Here is a 24,408-nt window from a genome sequence, read left to right as displayed (position 1 = left end):
TAAAAACACCTCCTTTTTGGATCACTAAAAACTCTTTTTTTGGGGTCATTAAAAACTCCTTTTTGGATTATTAAAAGCTCTTTTTTGGACGATTAAAAATTCTCTCATTAGTGAAATCTCCCATTAAGTCATTGGTGAAATTCGCCATTAGGGTTTAGGTTTCCAAATTTCAAGGTACGGTTATAGAAGGAAGGGCGCGTTTATTTTTCATTTCTATGGTACAAAAATGGTAAAATCTTCATAAAAGGGAGCGTTAGGTAGCATACATATCACACTAATTATAATTACAGATAAATTCTATCACTAAATTTCGTATGTAGGTACAATAATAAAATTCTAAACGTTATGAATTTATGATACTACAAATTTAACTACGTATACTTACAGAAAAAATAAATAAATAATAATAATAATAATTATGATAATAAAACACCTTAAATTAACAAGTTATTTCATTACCTGATTTATAAATTCAGGGGGGTTTCACTCCATTATATAATATATAAATATTATTTTCTTTTTCTATTCTATTCTACTCTACTTTCTGTTCTGCCCTATTTCAGATTGTCCTATTGGTAAAGATAGTTTTAAAACATAGAAAACAAAAACATCTGTTTCTTTCTGTATAATAAAATCGTATCAAAATATTTCATTGTACGTGTGTTAGGGAGTACCCTGTTTTAAGTGAAGAGGATTCAGGAGTAATCACGGCTAGAAACCAATTGAAAAAGAAATGAATAGCTCGTCTCTAAAGGGGATTTAGAGCTAAAAAGTAAATTTATATAATTACAATTCCGCTCCTGATAGCCTCAGGGGAGAGATTAAGGGGTGCCAAAATTGATGTTTTCTAAATGAAATTTCATGGTGGATTTCACCAATGACAACCAGAGATTTCACCAACGGGAGAATTTTTAATAAACCAAAAAGGAGTTTTTAAAAACACCTCCTTTTTGGATCACTAAAAACTCCTTTTTCGGGTCATTAAAAACTCCTTTTTGGATTATTAAAAGCTCTTTTTTGGACGATTAAAAATTCTCTCATTAGTGAAATCTCCCATTAAGTCATTGGTGAAATTCGCCATTAGGGTTTAGGTTTCCAAATTTCAAGGTACGGTTATAGAAGGAAGGGCGCGTTTATTTTTCATTTCTATGGTACAAAAATGGTAAAATCTTCATAAAAGGGAGCGTTAGGTAGCATACATATCACACTAATTATAATTACAGATAAATTCTATCACTAAATTTCGTATGTAGGTACAATAATAAGATTCTAAACGTTATGAATTTATGATTTGCGGGTTCGATTCCCGCCCGGGGCGGATTTTCTCCTGATGGGATAATGTTCGTTCTCGGACCGGCTGGCTTTCTCCTATCCTGTCTTCCGTCTCTCTTCGATTTCGGGACGATAAGACCATATAGCAGTTACAGTTCCCTCTGTCAACCCTCTTAAAAAAAAAAAAAAAAAATCTATCCGTAACTAAAAGATACGTATGGATACATAAAGACTCTTGAACCTACAGGTAGTCGGCCCCTTCTTATGAACGAACATGTAGAATGTATGTGGATAGGTAGGTATGTATAGTTTTATTTATATTAGAACTTGTAAGGATTAACATGAACGGTACGAAAACATGGAACATTTGCATGGAAACCTGAATACAAGAGAGGTTTTGAAAACATAACCTTAATACAAGAGATACAAACATGCTTGAGGAAAAGTACCTACTTACCTACCCCTACTTACCGACCTATCTACCTACTTACCGACCTATCTACCTACAACGCACACAGCTAACAATATGTATAGGTACAAGACAATGCATGATGAAATTAATGAAAAACAAATACCTACACGACCCTTGGAGAAAAGAGAGGGGAAAGAAGGAGGAGAAGGAAGAGCATTAGAAGAGAGGGAGGAGGAGAAGAAGAAGAAGAAAGAGGAGGAGAAGCAGAAGAAGGAGGAGAAGAAGAAGAAGAAGGAGGAGGAGAAGAAGAAGGAGGAGGAGAAGAAGAAGGAGGAGGAGAAGAAGAAGGAGGAGGAGAAGAAGAAGAAGGAGGAGGAGAAGAAGGAGGAGGAGGAGAAGAAGAAGGAGGAGAAGAAGAAGAAGGAGGAGGAGAAGAAGAAGGAGAAGAAGAAGAAGAAGGAGGAGAAGAAGAAGGAGGAGGAGAAGAAGAAGGAGAAGAAGAAGAAGGAGAAGAAGGAGGAGGAGAAGAAGAAGAAGGATGAGAAGAAGAAGGAGGAGGAGAAGAAGAAGGAGGAGGAGGAGGAGAAGAAGAAGAGGAAAATGAAAAAACTTGAGATTATGATACACAACAAATATTTACATTAAACCTAATAATAAGTGGTTGACATCAATTTATACAATAACTAACAAGTAAAATTTAAGTAAAAAATGAAAATAACTCCATGTCCATTCCGTTTTTATACAAATTAGGTACAATTTGTAAACCTTCTTGTCGACAATATGTTTTATTACTATTTTTAAAACGTAAGCTCGAAAAAGAACTGACTTGGGGGGGATAAAAAAAGTCCAAAGAGCAAAAAAAAATAAATAAATAAAAATAATAATAATAATAAAATAAAAAAAAAGATAAAGGACAAATAAAGAGGAAAAGTCTGTTAAAAAGGCGAATGAAAAAGAGCGGAATTGAGAAGGAGAGAGAAAGAAGAATAGATAAACATTAAAGAGAAAGTAGAAGGAAGAAAAGAAAAAGATAACGAAAGAGAAAAAGAACTGGTGGAAGAAGGAGGAGGAGGAGGAAGAGAAAAGAAAGGGAGGTAGGAAACAAGAGTGAGAAAAAGAGAGATGGGAAGACCGAGAGATAAAGGGAAAGGAAGAGAGAGGAGAGAAAGAACTAAGGTAAAAAAAATATAAAATATAATGAAAACATTGAAAACACTGAAGAGAGAGCAAGAGAAAGATAGGAAGGGAGAAAGAGAGAGGGAGAGAAAGGAAGAAACAGATAGAAAGGACCAGAGCGAGAGAGAAAGAGAGGTAGAAAGGAAGATTCAGAGAGAGAGAGAGAGAAAAAAGGAAGAGAGAGAGGAAGAGCACGAGAGAAAGAGAGAGAGAAAGGAAAGAGAGAGAGAGAGAGAGAGAGAGGAAGAGCACGAGAGAAAGAGAGAGAGAAAGGAAAGAGAGAGAGAGAGAGAGAGGAAGAGCACGAGAGAAAGAGAGAGAGAAAGGAAAGAGAGAGAGGGAGAGAGAGAGGAAGAGCACGAGAGAAAGAGAGAGAGAGAGATTGAGAGGGAGAGAGACTGCAAGAGAAAGGAAAGAGAGAGAGAGAGGGAGAGAAAAGGAGAGGGAAGATGTTTTTGCTTAAACAACACAAAGTCAATACTGCGGTGAAAATATTACAACGAACAAAGATTTTATACCTTTTGTACGAGTATTTCTGCTGGCTTTTGTTAGAGTAATCGTACTTTGAAATAAAAAGCGAAAAAATAAAAGATTCCTACCTAACAGAAGTACTAAATAGAAAAAGTCCCAGTAGTACGTTTTGAATCTTTGGATCCCTAACAAAAGAAATTGCAATAATTAAAAGATTTAAAAAAAATCTTCTTCTTCTTCTTCTTCTTCTTCTACTTCTTTTTCTTCTTCTTCTTCTTCTTCTTCTTCTTCTTCTTCTTCTTTTTCTTCTTCTTCTCCTTCTTCTTCGTCTTTTTCTTCTTCTTCTCCTTCTCCTTTTCCGTGTACAGAGAGGGTTGACGTTTTTCGCCCGCTCCTTATTACTATGCGAGTAAGTAAAATACAAATGCGCTGTCATTTGAATGATCCATTGAATGAAAACTAGACATCTCCACTAATACTTTTTAACTTTAGTATAAAATTATACTTTTTGTGTTGCAGATTGCATACTCAAATTGGTTCAGGGCATTCATACAAAGTCAAAAATCTCTCACTCTTTCAGCTTCTTCTTCTTCTTCTTCTTCTTCTTCTTCTTCGGGATTTTATGCCAGTAGACCAGTTTCTTCTTCTTCTTCTTCTTCTTCTTCTTCTTCTTCTTCTTCTTCTTCTTCTTCTTCTTCTTCTTCTTCTTCTTCAGGGTTTCATCCCGGTAGACCAGTAGGATAAATAAAATTACAACAATTACCGACAGACCACTTGGGTTAGGCACCGTTCGGCGTGGTTTCTACCTGACTAGATGACCGTCTGGGCAGACAAGGCACAGACCACATTGTGGTGGCTTTTTCGAGATACCTTGTCGGAGAATTGAAAACGAAAAAAAATAGGGCTTTTGGAATAATTTTACCATTTACAACATTTGGTCTGAAATTTGACTGTGCTGCTTTTGAACACTGGTATGATTAATGTCTTTTTTTACGATTTAAATCCGAGTAATGCTCTTCCAAATTCAGTGGAGTATAAAAAAAAATAACTGAATAAAAAATAAAAAGAAAGCTCTCAAAGAAATACATAAATCAAACTGGATGATATACCTACATTGTACACAGGTACATAGTTCAATATATAATTATGTACAACTGATAAATACATAAAAATACAATGAACCCACCTGTCTATGTAGGTACATTTATTGTATTTCTTCCCTTACCAATAGGTAGGTACAGAGGTACAAAAAAAAAGTCCCTATAAAATAAAATATTAATAAAAGGACCTAAAAAACATGGAATAACAAAAGAACAATATTACCAAATAAAGTGGAAAATTTAGGAGGAGAAGAAATCGAAGAAGAAGAAGAAGACGAAGAGGATGAAGAAGAAGAAGGAGGAAGAGGGGGAGGAGAGAAAAAGACATTTCAAGATGAATTTTTGGGTGTGAGAGGTAGGACTTCTCTCCTTCTCTTTCTCTCTCTCTCCCTCCGTCTCTCTCTCTCCCTCTCTCTCTCTCCCTCTCTCTCTCTCTCCATTCCATTGGAAACAATTTTCGGATTTCGGAAGTGAAATACCTACTATTTCGTGACAATATTACATTCAATATGGAGGGCAATTTTCAAAGGTCTTTGGAATTCAATATTTATTTGATTTCTGGCACGTTATAATGTTCATTTCACACTCTGTTATTGCCCATTGCCAGCCTAGTTGGCTTGGAGGGTAGCGCGTCTGCCTTGAAAACGTTAGGTCACGGGTTCGATTCCCACCCGGGGCGGATTTGATCCTGATGGGATAATGTTCGTTCTCGGAACGGCTGGCTTTCTCCTTATCCTGTCTTCCTTCTCTCTTCGATTTTGGGGCGATAAGACCATAGCAGTTACAGTTTCCTCTGTCAAACCTCTTAAAAAAAAAAAACTCTTTGACTTTACTTTTTTGAAATTTCCCCTGCGGCGCAGTTCATTCCTAATCCTTCTCCCCCAGGTGTCTGCATGCCAGGCGGGAATCAAGGCCCGTATTCCACCGAGCAGTGCCTGACCGCCTCCTGGTATTTCACGACATGCCCGGCTTTGGGCATGTCTCTTCGATTTTGGGGCGATAAGACCATAGCAGTTACAGTTTCCTCTGTCAAACCTCTTAAAAAAAAAAAACTCTTTGACTTTACTTTTTTGAAATTTCCCCTGCGGCGCAGTTCATTCCTAATCCTTCTCCCCCAGGTGTCTGCATGCCAGGCGGGAATCAAGGCCCGTATTCCACCGAGCAGTGCCTGACCGCCTCCTGGTATTTCACGACATGCCCGGCTTTGGGCATGTCTCTTCGATTTTGGGGCGATAAGACCATAGCAGTTACAGTTTCCTCTGTCAAACCTCTTAAAAAAAAAAAAAGATAGAATTATTATATAAATCATCAAGGTAAAGAGATTTTTGAAGAGAGAGAAAAAAAAAAAAAAAAAAAAAGGAGGAATGGAAGTGAAAGAAGGAACAGGAAAAACCAGGAGAGAAAAGGGGAATTGGCGGGAGAGAGAGAAGAGAGGGAGAGGATCTGAGGAGAGGAGGGGAGAAGAGAGAGAGGGGAGAGAGAGGGAGGGAGAGAGAGAGAGGGGGAGAGAGAGATTGTTATCGTTAAGTTCCGGAGAAGGTGAAGGAGAAGTAGAAGTAGAAGAAAAATGAAAAGAAATAATAATGAATATTTGAAATTCAATTTTAGAGGAGGAAGGAAAAAAAGAGAGAGAAAGAGAGAGAGAGGTGTAAACACAGCACAGCGTAGGAAAAAGAGAAAAAAAAACGAAACGAATAACCGGAAAAAGGAAACGGAGGAAAAAAGATAAGAAAGAAGAGGAAGATGAAGAAGAAAAAGAAGAAGAAGAAGAAGTAGCGGAAGAAGAAGAATAAGGAGAGAGAGAGAGAGAGAAATATTGGAAACGTAGGTTGAAGATCGTAATCATTTTTTTCAGAGAGTTAGGTAGGTATAATGAGAATTTGAATTTAGATTTGGGTATAGACTTGTATTTTTTGTGGTAATGAACCCAATCTTTAGAATCGAAAATGTTTTGTGACACTGTCAAAATACAAAAGGACCATATTATTTAGGTACTCACCTATACCTACATATTTAGGTACGTATTTACAACTCAAGACTCAAGGTACCTACCTTCTTCCATGCCTTTTCCCGTGTTTAGAAGGGTCGGCGCGGCGTTTTTCGACAGCCTCTGAATTTTTGCCAAATACCTACCTTGTTACAATGAAATGTTAATGCCTACGTATGTAGGTATGTACCTACTACCTACGCCATATTAATTAAATTTATAAATTTAATATATCATTTTATCAATTCAATTCGTTACATTATAATAACATGCTTTTCCCTCTCCCTCCTACTTTTTCCCCCTTCTCTTTCATTCTCTTCCTCTATCTCTCTCTCTCTCTCCTTATTTCCTCTCTCTCCTCTTCCTTTTCTATTCTTAACGTCAGGTTCGAAAAGCTTTTCTGTTTACTTCTCTCTCCCCCCTCCTCCCCTTCCTTCTCTCCTCTCTTTTTCTTCATTTTGTTTTTTGGCCTGATTCATCAAATTTTCTCCCCCCCTTCATAATTTTCCGGTGTTTTCCCATTCTTTTTCTCCCCCCTCTCTTTTTCTTATTTTTCTCTTCTTGTTCTTCTCCTCCTCCTCTTATATTTTGCTTCTTCTTCTTTTCATTTCTTATTTCCCTCCTCCTTTGTGTTATTTTCTTTTCCTCTTCCTCCCTCTCTCCTTGTTCATCTTGCTTTTTGTTGATTTGTTTCACGCTTAGTTTAATTCTTTATTTTTATTATATCTCGTCCCCTCTCTCTCTCTCTCCTCCCCCTCCTCCTCCTTCTTACTCTCTCTCACTCTTCCCCTTCTTTCTTGTATTTTGTATCTTTCTTATCCACCTCCTCTCTCTCACTCTCTATTCCTCTCTCTCTCCCTGTCTCTCTCTCTCTCTCTCTTTCTCTCTCTCTCTTTCTCTCTCTCTCCCTCTCTCTCTCTCTTTCTCTCTCTCTCCCTGCCTCTCTCTCTCTCTACCTATTGTATAACCTTTTTCTCACCATTTCTTCCCCCACCCCTTTTCCTTATCCCTTTGGTAAAGGTCAAAGGCCGTGTTATTATTGTATAAGATAAGGGAGAGAGAGAGAGGGAGAGAGAGAAGATAAGGGTCATCTATTTTTTTTGATGAGAGAGTTGTGTTCTGAAAAATCAATAAATGGAAACTTATAAAATTAATTAAATTAATTTACATAATATCGAGTATCAGCTTTCACAACAATATTAATAAGAAGAGAGAGAGAGAGAGGGGGGGGGGAAAGGATAACGAAGGGAGGATGGGAGGGAGGGAGAGAGAGATAGGGGATACATATAAAGGTGAGAAAGTTAGAGTGTTTGTAAGGAAGGAGAAGGACAGATGGAGAAAGATGAAAGGAGAAAGAGAGAGGGAGAGAGAAAGAGAGGGTTTAATAAAGCCAACAAAATATAGGTAGGTAGATATAGGCAATCCTACCTTGTTTGATCTAAGAAAAAAAACTACCTTAAAATACAGGGTTCTCAAATCTGCCCCCCTCCTTAAATACGGCCCTGACCCTACATCCACCTATAGTTACATTACAGATAGGTAGGTAGGTAGGTATTGTATCTACATAGTGTAATATCTACTTTTTTTGCCACGAGCTTCAAAAAGAGCAAGATGGTTGAAATACATAAGAAAACAAACGCAAACACGTGTAAAAACTTCAGAACCCTAAGCCTTGTATCACATGCTTCCAAAATCTTGGCGAATATTATAAAGAGACGATTGGAAAACATCTTAGAAGATTATTTAGACCAAGATCAATACGGATTTAGGAAGAACAGAGTAACAAGAGAAGGAATACTAGCATTAAGACAGATAATGGAAAAGAAGATAGTAATGAAGAAGAAATTAGCGATTGGATTCATAGACCTAGAGAAAGCCTTTGACAATGTTAATTGGAAGGGAATGTTTGAAATACTGAAGAACTTGGGAGTGAAATTCAAGGAAAGAAGAGCCATATTCAACATTTATAAGGATCAAACGGCAACAATCGAAATGGGAGAACATACAGAAGAAGCAAAAGTAAGAAAAGGTGTGAGACAAGGCTGTGGGCTATCTCCGGAATTGTTCAACCTATACATAGAAGCCGCTATAAACGAAATCAAGGAAAAGGAGGAGCAAGGAGCAGTTTCTTTGTGTTATTATGTCACAACTTTGGTGCTCACCGCAGCATTGTAGGGTTTTTCTAATACCTATCTCAATAATCCTAACATCCAATGTTTACCTACCATGCTACCTGTTGCTATGCACATTTCTACGTCATACTACTCATTTTCCTCACGAGGCTGAGTGGGCCCCGTAACGGCCAGTCACGGAATCAATCATTTGCATGATACAAATTTCTTGGATTTTCCTCACGAGGCTGAGTGGGCCCCGCAACAGCCAGTCACGGAATCAATCATTTGCATGATACAAATTTCTTGATTCTCAATAATCCTAACAACCAATGTTTACCTACCATGCTGGCACCGGTCGCTATGCGCATTTACATGTCATAGCTACTATTTCCTCACGAGGCTGAGTGGGCCCCGCAACAGCCAGTCACGGTATCAATCATTTGCATGATACAAATTTCTTGACCCTCACGAGGCTGAGTGGGCCCCGCAACAGCCAGTCACGGAATCAATCATTTGCATGATACAAATTTCTTGACCCCGCCGGCAATCGAACCCGGGTCTCCCGCGTGCAAGGTGAGCGCAGTGACCACTACGGCATGGGAGCTGACGACTGAATAGTTATGAAGAAATGAAAAGATTGGCAGAAAAAAAGGAAGAATGGAAGACTGCAGCAAACCAATTGTACAAAACTGATAATGATAACCCTCTGATGAGCTATTTTTGCTCTGTAATATTGGAAAGTAAAAGGGATTGGAAAAAGTGGTGGACTTTGACATGGGGTATGAATTATGATGTATACTGTATAGGTATGTAAGTTCATACCTACCTACATACCTATCTAAAGGTCGTAGGTACACCTATCTGTAAAATAATGTAGCTTTTATAAATATTTTTTCTGAAAAAAAAAAAAAAAAAAAGGAAGGCCCTTTGGGAAAAAAAAAATGGGGTAAAAAAACAAAAACGGAAAGGCCTTTGGGTACAAAAAATGGAGTTTCGAAAATTTCCGCTTCCTTCCTCTATCCTTCTCTCTCTCTCTCTCTCTCTCTCTCTCTCTCTCTCTCTCTCTCTCTCTCTCTCTCTCTCTCTATCTCTCTCTCTCTGCTCTCTCAAAACAGAGGGCTTCATTTCCTGTTATTCCTTCTTTTATATTTCTGAAAGATGGATGATGTAAAAAAGGTCGACGGTGAGAAAGAGAAGGAAGGAGGTAGAGAGAGAAAGGAAGGGAAAAGAAGATATACCATAGAGAGAAAGAGAGAGGATGAGAAGGAATAGACAGAAAAGGAGATGGATAGAGAAAGAGACAGAGAGTGAAAAAAGAAAAAAGAAAGAGCAAAAAAGAGAGATAGAGAGAGGGATGAAAAAGAAAGAGAAGAAGAAAAAAGGATATGAGAGAGAAAGAGCGAAGAAAGACGCAACAATGTAAGGATTTTCTGCAATCTGATTGGTTCCTTCATTTTGGGTTGATGACTCATTGCTGTCACATTGATCTGGATGAACTACATAGTGAAAAAGGGTGAACTTAAAACAAATAATAATATAAAATTTACAAAGACACAAAGCAAGGAGAGCCTTTGTAAAAGGCTTTCCTTGGTTTCCCTCGAAGACAAAGGAAATTTTAATCCTTCTGCCCTTCCATAGGTATTATTTTCAAAAATAAATAGGTACACCTACCTAGGTAGGTAATATTATTTTCAAAACTACTTATAGGTACAAAAGGTACCTATTTTCAAATTTAGGTAAGTAATGTAAGTATCCATATCTAGCTATCTATTTTGCACGACTTTCAAGTCCCCGCACAAACGAAAATTATCGGGGGAAAGTTGCAAGTTGCTCTCTACAAAAAACCACACAAAGTTGTGAGCTTTCTCGGAAATTCCCTATATACATACCTATGTGTCCCACTTTTCCCCACGTTCCCTCGTACGGATTTTGCGGTGAGCGTGTGTGTGGGATTTTTGTTGTATTTTAATTCCAATACGGGGAACTATCATTTGAGAGGAGGGAAAAATGATTGGAGAGGGAGCTAGGGAAAAAGTATTGGAGAGAGGGAGAAAGTAAGGGAGGGATGAAAATAATGGGGAAAAAGAAGAGATAGAGTGGGACGAAAATAATTACGGGACTTTGTATCCTACTGATGGGACCTGTAGGTACGAAGTTAGGTGGTAGTTTACGTACCACGGTACCAGAAAACGGGACAAAGTAAAGGAGTTGATTTCGATTTTTACATTATTTTATATTACTTTCTATTACCCATGCCTGGATGGCACCACTCAGTATCCTCTTAATGGGATAATATATGGACTCACAGATCTTCTCCAAGCAGCCCACGACAAGAATGAATTAGCTATCATGATTGCCAACGTTCTGTAGAATATGGCACCAAAAGAAGAAGATGTATTTGTTGCCTCGTGCGTGGTTAGTAACTGAATGGGTGACTATGCAGGACTCCACGTGTTTCCGGTTATTCCATTGTGACGCTAGGGTTACAAAATGGAAACCCGGGCCAAGGCCCGGAAATAAAAAGGCGATTTAAACTATAACAACTGACGATGTTACTTATCTTTTATTATTTTCAAATATCCAAATAGAGGAGGTAGGTATCCAAAGGTAAGTATCCAAATATATGTAAGTATCCAAAAAAAATATAATATGCCAGTTGACTCCAAAATTAACTCTTAAGAAAAATCGAAATAATTTAATAATTAAAATAAAAAAATCACAGGGCCTTGCTCTTTTGCCGTTCCAAAAACCATTAGCCTTCTCTCCCAAATTACCTCTCGCTCTTAGCTCCACCTAACCTACCTCTTCTCGTCCCATTTCATACTCACTTCACACTTTCACGCTCTCTTTCACTCGAACTCACTCAGAATATGAGAAAACCAGAAGGTGTAGGGAAATTAAATAAAACAAAAGGGGAAAGAGGGATAGGGACAACAATTGACTAGGTGCCCCATATCTATAAATGATACATTTCTTTAACTGCTCGATGATAACCGCACTGGTGGTGGCTCGCAACGCAACAAGTTCAACCCACTTGCTAAATGTGTCCAAGAACACCAAGATGTACAAGTTCCCTTTCGACGACCTGGGGTACGGTCCCATAATATCCACGCTAACTTTTTTCCATGGCCCATCACTAGGGTTTGAATGCATCAGACCTGGCGCTTTCTCAGGCACAGCCTTAACTTTCTGACAGGTTTTACAAGAACGAACATACTGTGCCACTGATTCCCACATTCCGGGCCAGTAATAGTGGGGTAGGGGTGTAGGATAGTTTGGAAAGTACCGGGATGAAAAGGAATCTAATACGAAATACAGGGAAAAAGATAATCAAGGAGGGAATATTCAATCACAGGCACACTCACATTCAATCACAGGCACACTCACACACAACATCAAACGTACGGACCAAAGGAAGGGATGAATAGAACTGTGGATAGGAACAGGAAAGCTACTATCATTCCAACCAGAATCTCTCACATACCCGCGCATGAAAATAGGATAAAGGAAAGATTTATATGACCAAATGAGATACCTACAGGTTTGCCTCAAAATCACAACTCATAAATTGAGAAAAATAAATAGTAAAAATAATAAGGGGAAAATTAATAATGAATTTGAAAAATAAATTGAGAAAAAAAAAAAAATTAATAATACCTACTAAAATAAAAATGAAATTATTTACCCTTGAACTAATTAAACTCTCTTTTTTTTAAAGTGTATCCAAATGAATACCAAATCTATGCCCAAAAGAAAAAAAAAAATATCTATGTCCAAGGAAAAAAAAAAAAGCAAAGTACCTACATACTCCAAAACTCAATAGAATATACCCAGTTTCCAACAGTAAACATCTTCCTAAGATTTTTCCAATCCTACAACAACAAAAAAAATTATCTTCAAACAAAGAGAAAAAAAATAATAAAAAAAAAAAGAACTTTTCTCCTAATTACTGTGTGACCTCCGGTCGGCTGGTGTACGGTTTCAGATGTTTCACATGCCATCTGCCGGCCGGCCGCTCCAAAACTCAATAGAATATACCCAGTTTCCAACAGTAAACATCTTCCTAAGATTTTTCCAATCCTACAACAACAAAAAAAAAAATTTATCTTCAAACAAAGAGAAAAAAAAATGATAGAGAGAAAGAGAGAGAAGGTAGGGTAGGGACTTATCAGTTCTGTGAGATAACAAAATCTAACCTATCAGCAAAAATATAAGAAAAACCACTGACTCCAGCAAGTTGACTACTTTGCCCTAAACCTATAAAAAAGTTTATACAGAGTGTTTATAAAGTCTTGACCAGGGGTGGGTTTCCTGTTCCTGAGAACTGCTCAGAATGTGAAAAAATGAAACATCCATTCTTACCCTCGGAGGCCATCAGGGCCGAAATTCTAAATGAGATTTTTTAGCCCGTCCTTCCTTTATTATTACGATAGTAATAAAAAAAAAAAGTATAAGGGACGGGCTATTGTATTCGCTTCGGTGTCGTCTGTGTGTCTGCCTGTGCGTCTGACCCCATAGAAGGACTTATCCAAACCCAGTCGACCTATATATCAAATTAAAGGTCATTTTCTGGACTATAGCGCGAATTTCTTGATGAAAAGCACCCGTTAACTCATCCAGAATCCTCCTTTTATAAATAAAGACCTTGTTTTTAACATATTTCCATAAAAAGAAAGGTCGCACGAGCTAAGATCGGTTGAAAAGGGTGGAAAATCAAAATGGATGCGAGACTTCCTCTGAGCATTAGTCGAAAATTTACTACTTCTAAGAAATGCCACCACAGCGAAAGCTCGATATTGCGGGGTCTACGACTACAAAACCTCATTTAGTTCCGAACACAGTGGTTTTCATTTCAAGAAGCTACGACAAGTTATAACAAAGTAATGGGCAAAACAAAGTGGTCAGGTAACGCTGGGTCACCCTGTACGTTAGGTAGGTACCTACCTAGATAAATTTAAGAGTTTTAAGTAATATATTCAAAATATAAGTTATATCTTTATAAGTTATTAGAGAATTAAAATATAAGTTATTAGAGAATTTCATATTTCGTTAAATGGGTAAGTTTTGTTTCTTTTCATTAAGTTCAAGATTTTCATATTTCAATTCCATTATCTCATTACGCCCTATTTCCTTTTAAAATTTCTCTCTCTCTCTCTCCCTATATCTCCCCCCTCTCTCTCTCTTTTTTTCTTTCTCTTTATTCCTCCCCTCTATCTCTCGCTGTGTCTTCCCTTATCTTTCTCTCTTCCCTTCTATCTCTCTCTCTCCCTATATCCTCCCTCTCTTTCTCTATTCTTCTCTTTCCTCTACCTCCTTCTTAATATCTCTTCCCCTTCCCTCCCTCCCTTCCCCTCTATCTCTCTCTCTCTTCTTATTTATTTCTTCTTTAAGTGCACAGTTCGTAATTTGTTGCCATCTGTTTTTCCTTCCAACTTTTTCCTTCTCCTTCTCCTCCTTCTTCTGCTTCTTCTTCTTCTGATTCTTCTTCGTTTTCTTCTTCTTCTTCTTCCTCTTCTTCTTCTGCTTCTTCTTCTTCTTCTCATTCTTCTGCTGCTTCTTCTTCTTCTTCGTTTTCTTCTTCTTCGTTTTCTTCTTCCTCTTCTTCTGCTTCTTCTTCGTCCTTTTCTTCTTCTTCTTCTTTTTTCTAACCTTGTTTTTCGTTCTTCTTATTCTCTCTTTATTATTCATCTTGATTAAGTTTTCTTTTCTTTTTCTCTATGTTCTCCTTTTTCGAGCGAAAATACGAGAGGGCAAAGTGAAAGGATTGCCAATAGGTATGCCTAAAACATTGTTCATTGCGAGTCTCAAAATATCGTTCCCCACTTGATATACAGCTGGATAATTTCTATGACTAGACTTAGATTCGAACCACCAACCTACCAACAAAGTTTTTTTTCTTCTTAGTTGGTTGCGGTTATTTCACAAATCTGCCTTTGTTAAAACGTGACCTAATATACGTTCTAATTCCAATCTATTCCATTCTATTCTATTCTAATAAGGGTAAACGAAACCTCTATTTTATCCGGTTCCTAAACTTTTCTCATTTAAAAACATTTTGGGGCGCCAACCGATTAGACTTCAGTCTAATATGTGGGATTAACTTCAGTTATCCCGTGGGGTTTAAATACGTACAGGGTGTATCTTCAGATACCCAAAATTTGACTAGTCTAGGATTGACTATGAGAATGGGTTCAATAAGGTATAGATTTGGACTTGGATTGTCGGATCTATAAAGATTGTTGATATTCGACTACAAAGGGGCTCACGAATTGAACGTGGGCAGTATTGAGGAAATAAAAGAAATTAGTGGGAACTCACCCTGGCGAGCTGAGCCTTTCGACGCTGTCGACGGGCCTTGTTGGATCCCATGGTGATGGTATTACTTAAAAATAGACTTAATTTTAGTGACTAGCAAAGAGGTAAAAAGTGTAAAAACCAGTAATGACTAGCAAAGAGGTAAAAACCAGTACTGAAAAGAATGAAGAGTTTGCGCTGAGCGTAGAGCAGTACGAGGTTGTACGGAAGTCCCCGAGTGGGTGTGTGGGGGCGGAGCAAAGAAGTTTGTCCTAAAGTGCGTGCGCAAGTGAGTGAGCTGTGTTATGTATACAGTATGTGTGAGAGTATAGGAATTTGAAGGTGAGCTGTGTTATGTATATAGTATGTATGAGAGTATAGGAATTTGAATTTGCTGACTAGAAATTGACAGGGGCGTTGCCTTAGGCGAATCAAGTTACGTAGCTGGCGCGGTGGGCTCCTCACCCGGTGTGCCGCGGAGACTGTTCCTCCGAACCGATACACAAAAACAAGAGAGAAGGTAAGACTTGATTTAAACTATAGACCGCGGGCAGCGCAAGGCCACCGTGAGAGCTGAACTCGGGCACGGTTTATAGTAAAAATCAGTCAGGGGGGCTTCTTGCATAAAACCTCTTTACTGCCCTCGGTGAAGAGAGGTGTACTGGAGAAAGGAATGGATTTACCTACAAATTGAACCGGAGGGTATATGAACAAAGCTTGTGAGCGCGGAGAGTGAGAAGTTTTGTTTTACATTATAATATTGCTTCGCGAAGAAAAGTAGATCTGAGATGCGAGTCGATGTAGGTATTGAAATGTACTGACTGTGTGCGTTGCATGATATGTTGTGGTAGCAGTAGGTACTGGATTTTAAAATGAAGGTGCCGGGTTCGATTCCCGTGATAACTTTTAATATTAATTTTAGATATTGGGAAATGATTTTTTTATGTTCTAAATAATTTTAGGATGAGATCTAAATAATTTTATGATGAGATCTTAAAAGTATAATTTGACTTAAGAAATAATTAAAGGCTCATGTTGAGATTGGAAAACTGGACATGAGGCTTGTGATACAATTGTATCACTTGATTTCTAACCACCTCCTCAATTGTCCTCACAAAGATGAAGGTCTGCCAACCATTTCACAATTTATTACTTTTCGGTCCATTAGATTTTCCGAAGATTATTGAACTGTTTTATCCAAGAAGCATTTGAAGACGAATTTTGAATTTGAAAGTTGAAACGGTTTTCTTCTCCTTCTTCTTCTTCTTCTTCTTCCTCTTCCTCTTCTTTTTCAAGAGATTTGATAGAGGGAACTGTAACTGCTAAGGTCTTATCGTCCCCAATCAAAGAGAAGGAAGACAGGATAGGAGAAAGCCAGCCGTTCCAAGAACGAATCCTAACCGTTCAGGATAAAAAACTCCACGGGCGGGAATCGAACCCGCGACCTAGCGCTTACAAGGCTAACGCGCTACCAACCAAGCTAACTAGGCTGGCTCACAGTCAAGTGAGGACTAATTTCTTCTTCTTATTATTAGTAAACAACTTGTAAGCTGTAGGTCGCGGGTTTGATTCCTGCCCGCGGGAAGAACATTATCCTAAACTGCCTAAACAGATAAGGTTCGTTCTCGTTCTCGGAACGGCGGGCTTTCTCCTATCCTATCCTGGTTTCCCTATTCGACAAGACCTTCGTTGTTACGTTCGTTCCCTCTATCAAACCTCTTAGAAAAATGTGGGGAAAAAATTTCTAAACATATGAACCGTCTTTCCCCCCCTTTTTTTTATCCTAAACAGATAAAAAAATATTTCCCCCAAAAAAAATATTTCGCCAAATTTATTTTTCGTAATCCTTTTTTTTATATCAGAGATGTCCTTAACAATTTTCTGCTTGGAAGGTTTTTCTCGACATTTATATTCCTCCATTTTGAATCCACAAAGGAAAAACATACGCAGGAAAAATCTGGATTAGATTCTGGGAGGCAGACAAATATGGGGATCGAGGAGGAAGAGGAAGAGGAGAAGGAGGAAGAGGAGGAGAAGGAGGAGGAGAAGAAGAAGGAGAAGGAGGAGAAGAAGGAGGAGGAGAAGAAGGAGGAGGAGAAGAAGGAGGAGAAGGAGGAGGAGGAGAAGAAGGAGGAGGAGGAAAAGAAGGAGGAGGAGAAGAAGGAGGAGTTATATTCCTCCATTTTGAATCCACAAAGGAAAAACATACGCAGGAAAAATCTGGATTAGATTCTGGGAGGCAGACAAATATGGGGATTGAGGAGGAAGAGAAGGAGGAGGAGAAGAAGGAGGAGGAGAAGGAGGAGGAGGAAGAAAAGGAGGAGGAGGAGAAGGAGCAGGAAGAAAAGGAGGAGGAAGAGGAGGAGGAGAAGGAGGAGGAGAAGAAGAAGGAGGAGGAGAAGAAGAAGGAGGAGGAGAACGAGCAGGAGGAAGAGGAGGAGGAGGAGAAGGAGGAGGAGAAGAAGAAGAAGAAGGAGAAGGAGGAGAAGAAGGAGGAGGAGAAGAAGGAGGAGGAGAAGGAGGAAGAGGAGAAGGAGAAGGGGAGGAGAATAGAATGATAGCAAAGGAGAAATCAGTAGAAATATAATAACAAGAGAAGTCGAGAAGGATTAGAATGGGAAGGAGTATGAAATATGAATATGGATATTTAAACGAAAAAAGGAGGAGGAGGAAGAGAAAAAGGAGAAGAGGAAGAAGGAGCAGAAACGGAAAGATTATTAAAATGAGTAAATTGAGACATCAGAAAATACCAGCCAAATTTAGTAGAAAAGGATGAGAAGAAGGAGAAAAGGCAGAAAAACGAGAAGGAGGAGGAGGAGGAAGAAGAAAAGGATCACGAGAAAGAGGTAGGAAAGATTACGAAGAGAAGAGAGTTTTTGCTTGTGAGAGGCACTGCTAAAATCAGGCTTTTTTGCTTTTCCTTTTGGTCTTGTTGATACAAGGGGAAAGAGGGTGGTGGTAGAAAACTAAGCCACTGGATGGGCCGACAATTGATTTGTCCGAAGTTGATACTCGAAAGAGTGGGAGAGCTAGTGGATTTAGCTGAGGTGTGTCAATCTCCTTTGTACCAAAATGTTGATAAGATTAGCCTACGGTGATCGTCAGTGGATTTGACAATATGATTCGAAGATAAGCCTCTGGCTTCAGTGGCGGATTCCCAATCTGAAAGCTATCTAAAAGTTTGAATGGAGAAGATTGTAGATTAAAACTTATCAACTATTTTAAAAGTATATTATGTGGGTAAAATTCAAAATAAAACAGGTACACTTGAATAAACAATATCGAGATCAATAGGTAAAATGGATACAAAAAAAAAATAGCGATTGGTAAAAATTGAGCGTGTGGGCTAACACGGGGGATTTATTTTTATAGCATAGTGAGGTATAGCAGTAGGCTACTACTATTATTGTGGTCAAATTCTCAAATTATATTGAGGATAAAATTCCATACCTCGACTGGGATTGAACCCACGCTCTCCTGTTTACCAGGCGAGCGCCTTGACCACTACACCACCGAGGCAGGTATTGAGTAGGTAGTTGTAACCAAGAAAAAGCCGGGCTAGGCATTCTTGCGTAGAAGCGCTCAATAACTATTGATCTGGACACACTATAGAAAGAAACAGTAGGGAGGAGAAATTGAGAAGGGACGAAGGATAGAGACGAAGGAGAGAAAGAGATAGGGAAAGTCAGAATAGAACAAAAAGGTCAGTTTGGAAAAAAAGAGACAAAGAAGAGCACTAATTATTATATTATTCACATGTGCACAAAATACTCTTCCTCTCTCTCTCTCTCTCTCTTTTTCTCTCTCTCTCTCCCTACATCTCTCTCTCTCTCTTTCTCTCTCTCTCTCCCTACCTCTCTCTGTCCCTACATCTTTCTCTCTCTCTCTCCCTACCTCTCTCTGTCCCTACATCTTTCTCTCTCTTTCTCTTCCGATTTTCAAGTGTAAATAATTATTTTTTGTGTGTACATGAGTACCTTGTGACCTTTAACCTTTTTTTTCATCCATAGGGAGGAGAAAGAGGAGAAGAAGAGGAAGAAGAGTAGGAGGAGGAGGAGGAGAGAAGGAGGAGAAGAAGAAGAAGAGGAGAAGAAGAAGGCGAAAGAGGAGAGGAGATGGAAAAAGGGAGAATGAGAAACTGATGTGCTACAAAGGTAAAAAATATGTGATACCTGATGTGCTACAAAGGTAAAAAATAAACAACACGAATAACATTCCCCAATGAGTACCTATAATGTAGTAAATACCTGTTTTTACTTTCCTTATCCTATAGGAAGGAAAGTAATGTAATCGGGTCAAATTTTCGATGGTCAGATTTTAGTGCCAAAACACGTTTTGAGGTCCCTAGAGCCTAAATCCAAAGTTTCAGCCATTGGTCCGTGTGTGTGTCTCTGTGTCTGTCTGTCTGTAAACAAAATATCTCAAGAACGGTAAGAGCTAGAGACTTGAAATTTGATATGTAGCTGTCAAATGTGACAAGGATGCGACACGAAACTTTTGGTTAAGACCGGCGCAACGCTTGGCGGCATTTTAGCGCTTTTTGGCGTTTTTCGGTGTAATTTAACAATATCTTGGGAACGGTATAAGCTAAAGTTCATAAATGTGACAAGGATGCAACACAAAACGTTTGCTTGAGATGGTTGCTGCGCTTGGCGGTATTTTGACCGCTTTTGGACAGATTTCGACCGTTTTTTGGCGGTTTTCAGCTATACTGACTAAACGGTTAGAGATATTGTAAAAGTTACTATAGAACATAAAAATAAGCATCATTCAATAGGATAAGGAAAGTCGTGTGATGTTCACAACAGATTTTCTAAGTGTGTATTTATATTTACACATCATTGGTAGGTACAGATCTACTTATTACCTAGCTATTTGCGAGCTTTTAGAGGTGATGGTGTTGTTAGTCTATTATTTTTGTTATGTCATGGTAGTAGATATCAACATAAATATATGTACTATACGGTACTTATTATTAACATGAAAATAAAAGGAAAACATTGCGAAGTTAAAATTGAGAGAAGGTTGAAGGAATTGAGATCCAGCATTTTCGGCAGATACGAAAAATTGGGAATGCAGACTTGGCCTTAATTTTCTGATCTCACCACTTTTAAGGGCCGACACTTTTGGACAGGAACTTGGCCTTTTTTTTTCACATTTCTGTTTTTGTGGGGTATGTATTAAAATAACCTAAGTGTACCTACCTAAATTCTCCCATCTCTCTCTCTCTCTCTCTCTCTCTGAGGCGAGCGCCTTGACCACTACACCACCGAGGCAGCTACACCACACCGAGGCAGGTGAAGTAGGTATGTATTGGGTAATAGAAAGTAAAAACTAGATAATGCTACCGCTTCACTGTATTCTACGATGTAGATCAGGTTACAAGGGAAAGAGGGTGAGAGAGAGAGAGAGGGGAGAGAGAGAGGGAGGGAGGGAGGGAGAGAGAGAGGGGAGAGATAGAGAGAGGGAGGGAGAGAGAGAGGGGAGAGATAGAGAGAGGGAGGGAGAGAGAGAGGGGAGAGAGAGAGAGAGAGGGAGAGAGAGAGAGAGAGTTTTGTGGTATGTGGTAGCATTTTGTTTGAGTTAGCATAATAGGTAACAGGTTCGGTAGCATTTTCAGTTTAGCTAGAATACAGTATACATAGCGGTTAGGTATAGCATTTTCCGTTTAGCTAGCATAGTAAAATCGTGTGTAAACATTGACCTATCTCTTGCAGATTTTCTCTCTGCCAACTAACAGAGGTAACAGGTAAAAAAACAAAGCTCAGGGGAATAGGTAATAACGGAGAAAACAGAAAAAAAAGAGGAGGAAGGGAAGAAGAAGAAGAGACCGAGGGATTGAAAAAAGAGGAGGAAGGGATGAGAGAAGAAAGAGGAGGAGGGAAAAACAAGAGGACAGAATAAGAATGAGGGGAAGAGAACAGAGGAGATGAAAAAAGGGAAGAGTAGATAAACGGAGGGGGAGAACGAAGAGAGAAGTAAAGAAATGGAGGAAGAAGAGGAGGCAGGAGAGAATGGATGAAGAAGAGATGAGGAATGAGACGAAAAAGGGATGATAGATGAGGAAGGGAGAGAAGGGAAGGGTCGGAAGGGAGAAGAGGAAGAAATACATAGAAAAAGGAGGGGAGAGAGGAGAAGGAAAGGAGGAGGGGAGAGAGGACGAAGAGAAAGAGAGAAGAGGGAGGAGTTAACCTAATAATAGAAACACAGGTGTGTATCTTTCTGAGAACAAAATACAGAAATATGGTACAGCATGTTACATAAATATATAATAACATGTTACATTAAATACATAACATATTACATTTACATACATACACACACGTATTAGTCGTATTACAGTCCTCCCCCCGTCCTCTCTTCGTCCTGCCCCCGTTTATCTATAATAACATGTTACATAAAATACATAACATATTACATTATTTACATACAAACACACGTATTACCTGTATGTTGGAATTTATAGTCAGAAAAAAGAAAAAAAAAAAAAAAAAAAAAAAAAAAAAAAACAAAAAAAAAACAAAGCTCAGGGGAATAATAACGGAGAAAACAGAAAAAAAAAGAGGAGAGTGAAAGGAGGGAGGGAAGAAGAAGAGACCGAGGGATTGAAAAAAAAAAGAGGAGGAAGGGATGAGAGAAGAAAGAGGAGAAGGAAAAAACAAGAGGAAAGAATGAGAATGAGGGGAAGAGAACAGAGGAGATGAAAAAAGGGAAGAGTAGATTAACGGAGAGGGGAGACGAAGAGAAATGTAAAGAAAGAGAGGAAGAAGAGGAGGCAGGAGAGAATGGATGAAGAAGAGATGAGGAATGAGACGAAAAAGGGATGATAGAAGAGGAAGGGAGAGAAGGGAAGGGTCGGAAGGGAGAAGAGGAAGAAATACATAGAAAAAGGAGGGGAGAGAGGAGAAGGAAAGGAGGAGGGGAGAGAGGACGAAGAGAGAGAGAGAAGAGGGAGGAGTTAACCTATAATAATAGAAACACAGGTGTGTATCTTTCTGAGAACAAACTACATAAATATGGTACAACATGTTACATAAATATAATATATAATAACATGTTACATAAAATACATAACATATTACATTTACATACACACACGTATTACCTGTATGTTGGAATTTATAGTCCAATAACTCATAGCTTAATCGTTAAACATAAATAGATATCATGGATATAGTTGAAGGCCAAAGAGGAAGAGGAAGACCAAAGAAGAAATGGATAAATAACATAAACGAGGATCTGCGCGAGAAACAGCTGACAGGCAACGAGGTAAAAAAAAACCAAAGAAGAAATGGATAAATAACATAAACGAGGATCTGCGCGAGAAACAGCTGACAGGCAACGAGGTACAAAACAGACATGACTGGAAACGTCCCCGCTTGAGCGGGATTAAAGACGAAGTGAAAGAAGAAGAAGATGGCTTATAGGTATGGTGCAAAACAGACATGACTGGAGACAACTGACAAGAAACGTCGACCCCGCTTGAGCGGGATTAAAGACGAAGTGAAAGAAGAAGAAGAAGAAGAAGAAGAAGAAGAAGAAGAAGAAGAAGAAGAAGATGGCTTATAGGTATAATTTGATAATAAATCGATAAAAAAATAAACAACATAAATAAACACTGTGTGACTCACCTGAACAGCATGTGCTCCTGACGGTCCGCCTCCTTGTAAATCTGATAGTACATGTAGATCATAATGACCCCCGGTATCCAAAACGACACGCACGAGCTCACCACACAGTAGATCCGATTTACCACGAAGATGCACGAGTTGGGGTTGTGGGATCGGAACAGCTGGTGCGCATGCGTGGTGTACCAGCCTAGGAAGATGGGGAGAAACGACACTAGCGCCGGAGAAAGCCAGACGATGCAGAGCATAATTAACAGGCGGGACTTGGTCATAATGAGGTGGTAGTCCAGCGGCTGCACAATCGCGTAGTAGCGATCCACGCTGATGCAGCAAAGGTGGAGGATGCTGGCCGAGCTGAAATAGACGTCCAAACTATTCCACACGTCACACATGAAGTACCCGAACAGCCATCGGTTGAAGATCTCCACACTCAGATTGAAACCCATCGCGCCGAACGCGACCAACATGTCCGCGAACGCAAGACTCACGACAAAATAGTTGGTGATGACGCGTAGCTTGCGGTGCCGCATGACGGATACGATAACCAGGAGGTTGCCAAAGATGGCGCTAACGATTATGAACAACATGAGAAGAATTTTCAGTGTGATGAGCAGACTGAGCGCAAAGCTTCTCTCATCGTAATCGTACAAGGGGAAGTAACTGTCGTTGGAGATCACACCGCTTGTAGCGTTGGCTTCGGTGAGTAGATAGTTGAACACGGAACCGTTGGTGAAGTAGATGGATGCGTTTGGTTTCCGTAGCGTAGGGGCGATGGCAGCGGTCAGGGTGTGGTTGGAGAGAAGGTCGGATAGGATGAGAGAGGTTGTGGATGTTTGTTTTAGATTGGCGTTTGTTGGCATAACACTCATTGTTCCGCTGAGGGAGGGGTTCTACTGAGAGAGCTTTCTTTCCGTTGAATGAGGGGTTCTAGGAAGGGAGTGTGCCGTTGAGTGAGGTGTTCTGGGGAAGGTACGTGCCGCTGAGGGAGAGGTCCTGAAGGGTATGTGCCGTTGAATGAGTGGTTTAATGTTGTTTTTAAACTCCCCTGGGGTGCCGCGTGTTAATTAAATCGTTTGTGTGTTTTTGTTCGCGGTTTTTCGTTACGAATTCATGTTTTGTTTGTTCAAGAGCAGGGCGATTTAGTTTCGTGTCCTCTTGTCTCTTCATGGAGGTGCTTGACATTTCCTCTCCGGTGACAATATTGTTTCCTTTCAGTCGAGTTTTTATTTCTCATTTTGCTTTTCTAGAAGTTTATTCTTTTGAAATCGTTCTCTGAATAACACTTGAACGCGAAGAAAACATTTTTTCTCTCTACATATTTGCAAGAAGAAAAAATATTACGGATTTTATTTTCTAAGGAAAAAAATAATGTCAGAAGGAAAAAAGATTTCAAATGTCTCATTAAAATTCATGATGAAAAATTCATCGTTACAGAAAGGTACCTGGATGTGGGCGAAATTTGATTGTCTTTTGAGTTTAGGTACTTTATTTGTACTGGGGGTAAATTGTGCTTGTTTTGATTATGTTTTATTGCTTGCGACAAATTAGGACTTGATTATGCTAGAATTCATGTTGAATTTTGATTAAGAAGGACATTGGTATTATTATTCTTAATATTATCAATATAATTTTTGCTATCCCCACTTGTGGTCTTGTGGATGATCCTCATTAACCTTCGTTTAGACTGTTTAGAGAAATCAGATTGCCTTTCGGGACGGAGCACAACTGGCAATGCCACCTGCTCCTTATTCCTATAAGGTACGAGTAATCTTACCTTTTTCTGAGAGGTAAATTTTTCCCTGAGAATTATGTTGAATAAGTCATTCCAATTTTTTATTTAGGTGTATTATTTTACTCGCACTTCGTGCTCGGGAGGGGGGCTTCGCGTGTTCGCTACGCGGAGTTGCGTATACGGTCGCGCTGCGCGCTCCCGGGGCTTCGCGGGGTTGTGCAT

General features: G+C 39.1%; 1 protein-coding gene and 1 long non-coding RNA gene across 2 annotated transcripts in view; one reads left to right on the top strand and one right to left on the bottom strand.

The window, feature by feature from the left end:
• The window catches only part of LOC103514477 (octopamine receptor beta-1R-like), a 32,911-nt gene extending 9,424 nt beyond the window's left edge, over positions 1-23,487 (bottom strand). Inside the window, exon 1 of the mRNA XM_008479360.2 lies at positions 22,458-23,487. Within this exon, the coding sequence (XP_008477582.2) occupies positions 22,458-23,323 (866 nt within the window). The 5' untranslated portion in view covers positions 23,324-23,487. The remainder of the gene's footprint in view (positions 1-22,457) is intronic.
• Positions 14,602-15,422, top strand: LOC113469596. Its single transcript, XR_003392961.1, has 3 exons — positions 14,602-14,951; positions 14,989-15,119; positions 15,169-15,422. It is a non-coding gene; the product is annotated as an uncharacterized LOC113469596 (long non-coding RNA).
• Positions 23,488-24,408: the final 921 nt, after the last annotated feature.

This window comes from Diaphorina citri, unplaced genomic scaffold (assembly GCF_000475195.1).
Source record: "Diaphorina citri unplaced genomic scaffold, Diaci psyllid genome assembly version 1.1 scaffold1149, whole genome shotgun sequence".
Taxonomy (NCBI): Eukaryota; Metazoa; Arthropoda; class Insecta; order Hemiptera; family Psyllidae; genus Diaphorina; species Diaphorina citri.
This window is presented reverse-complemented; position numbering and strand designations above follow the sequence as displayed.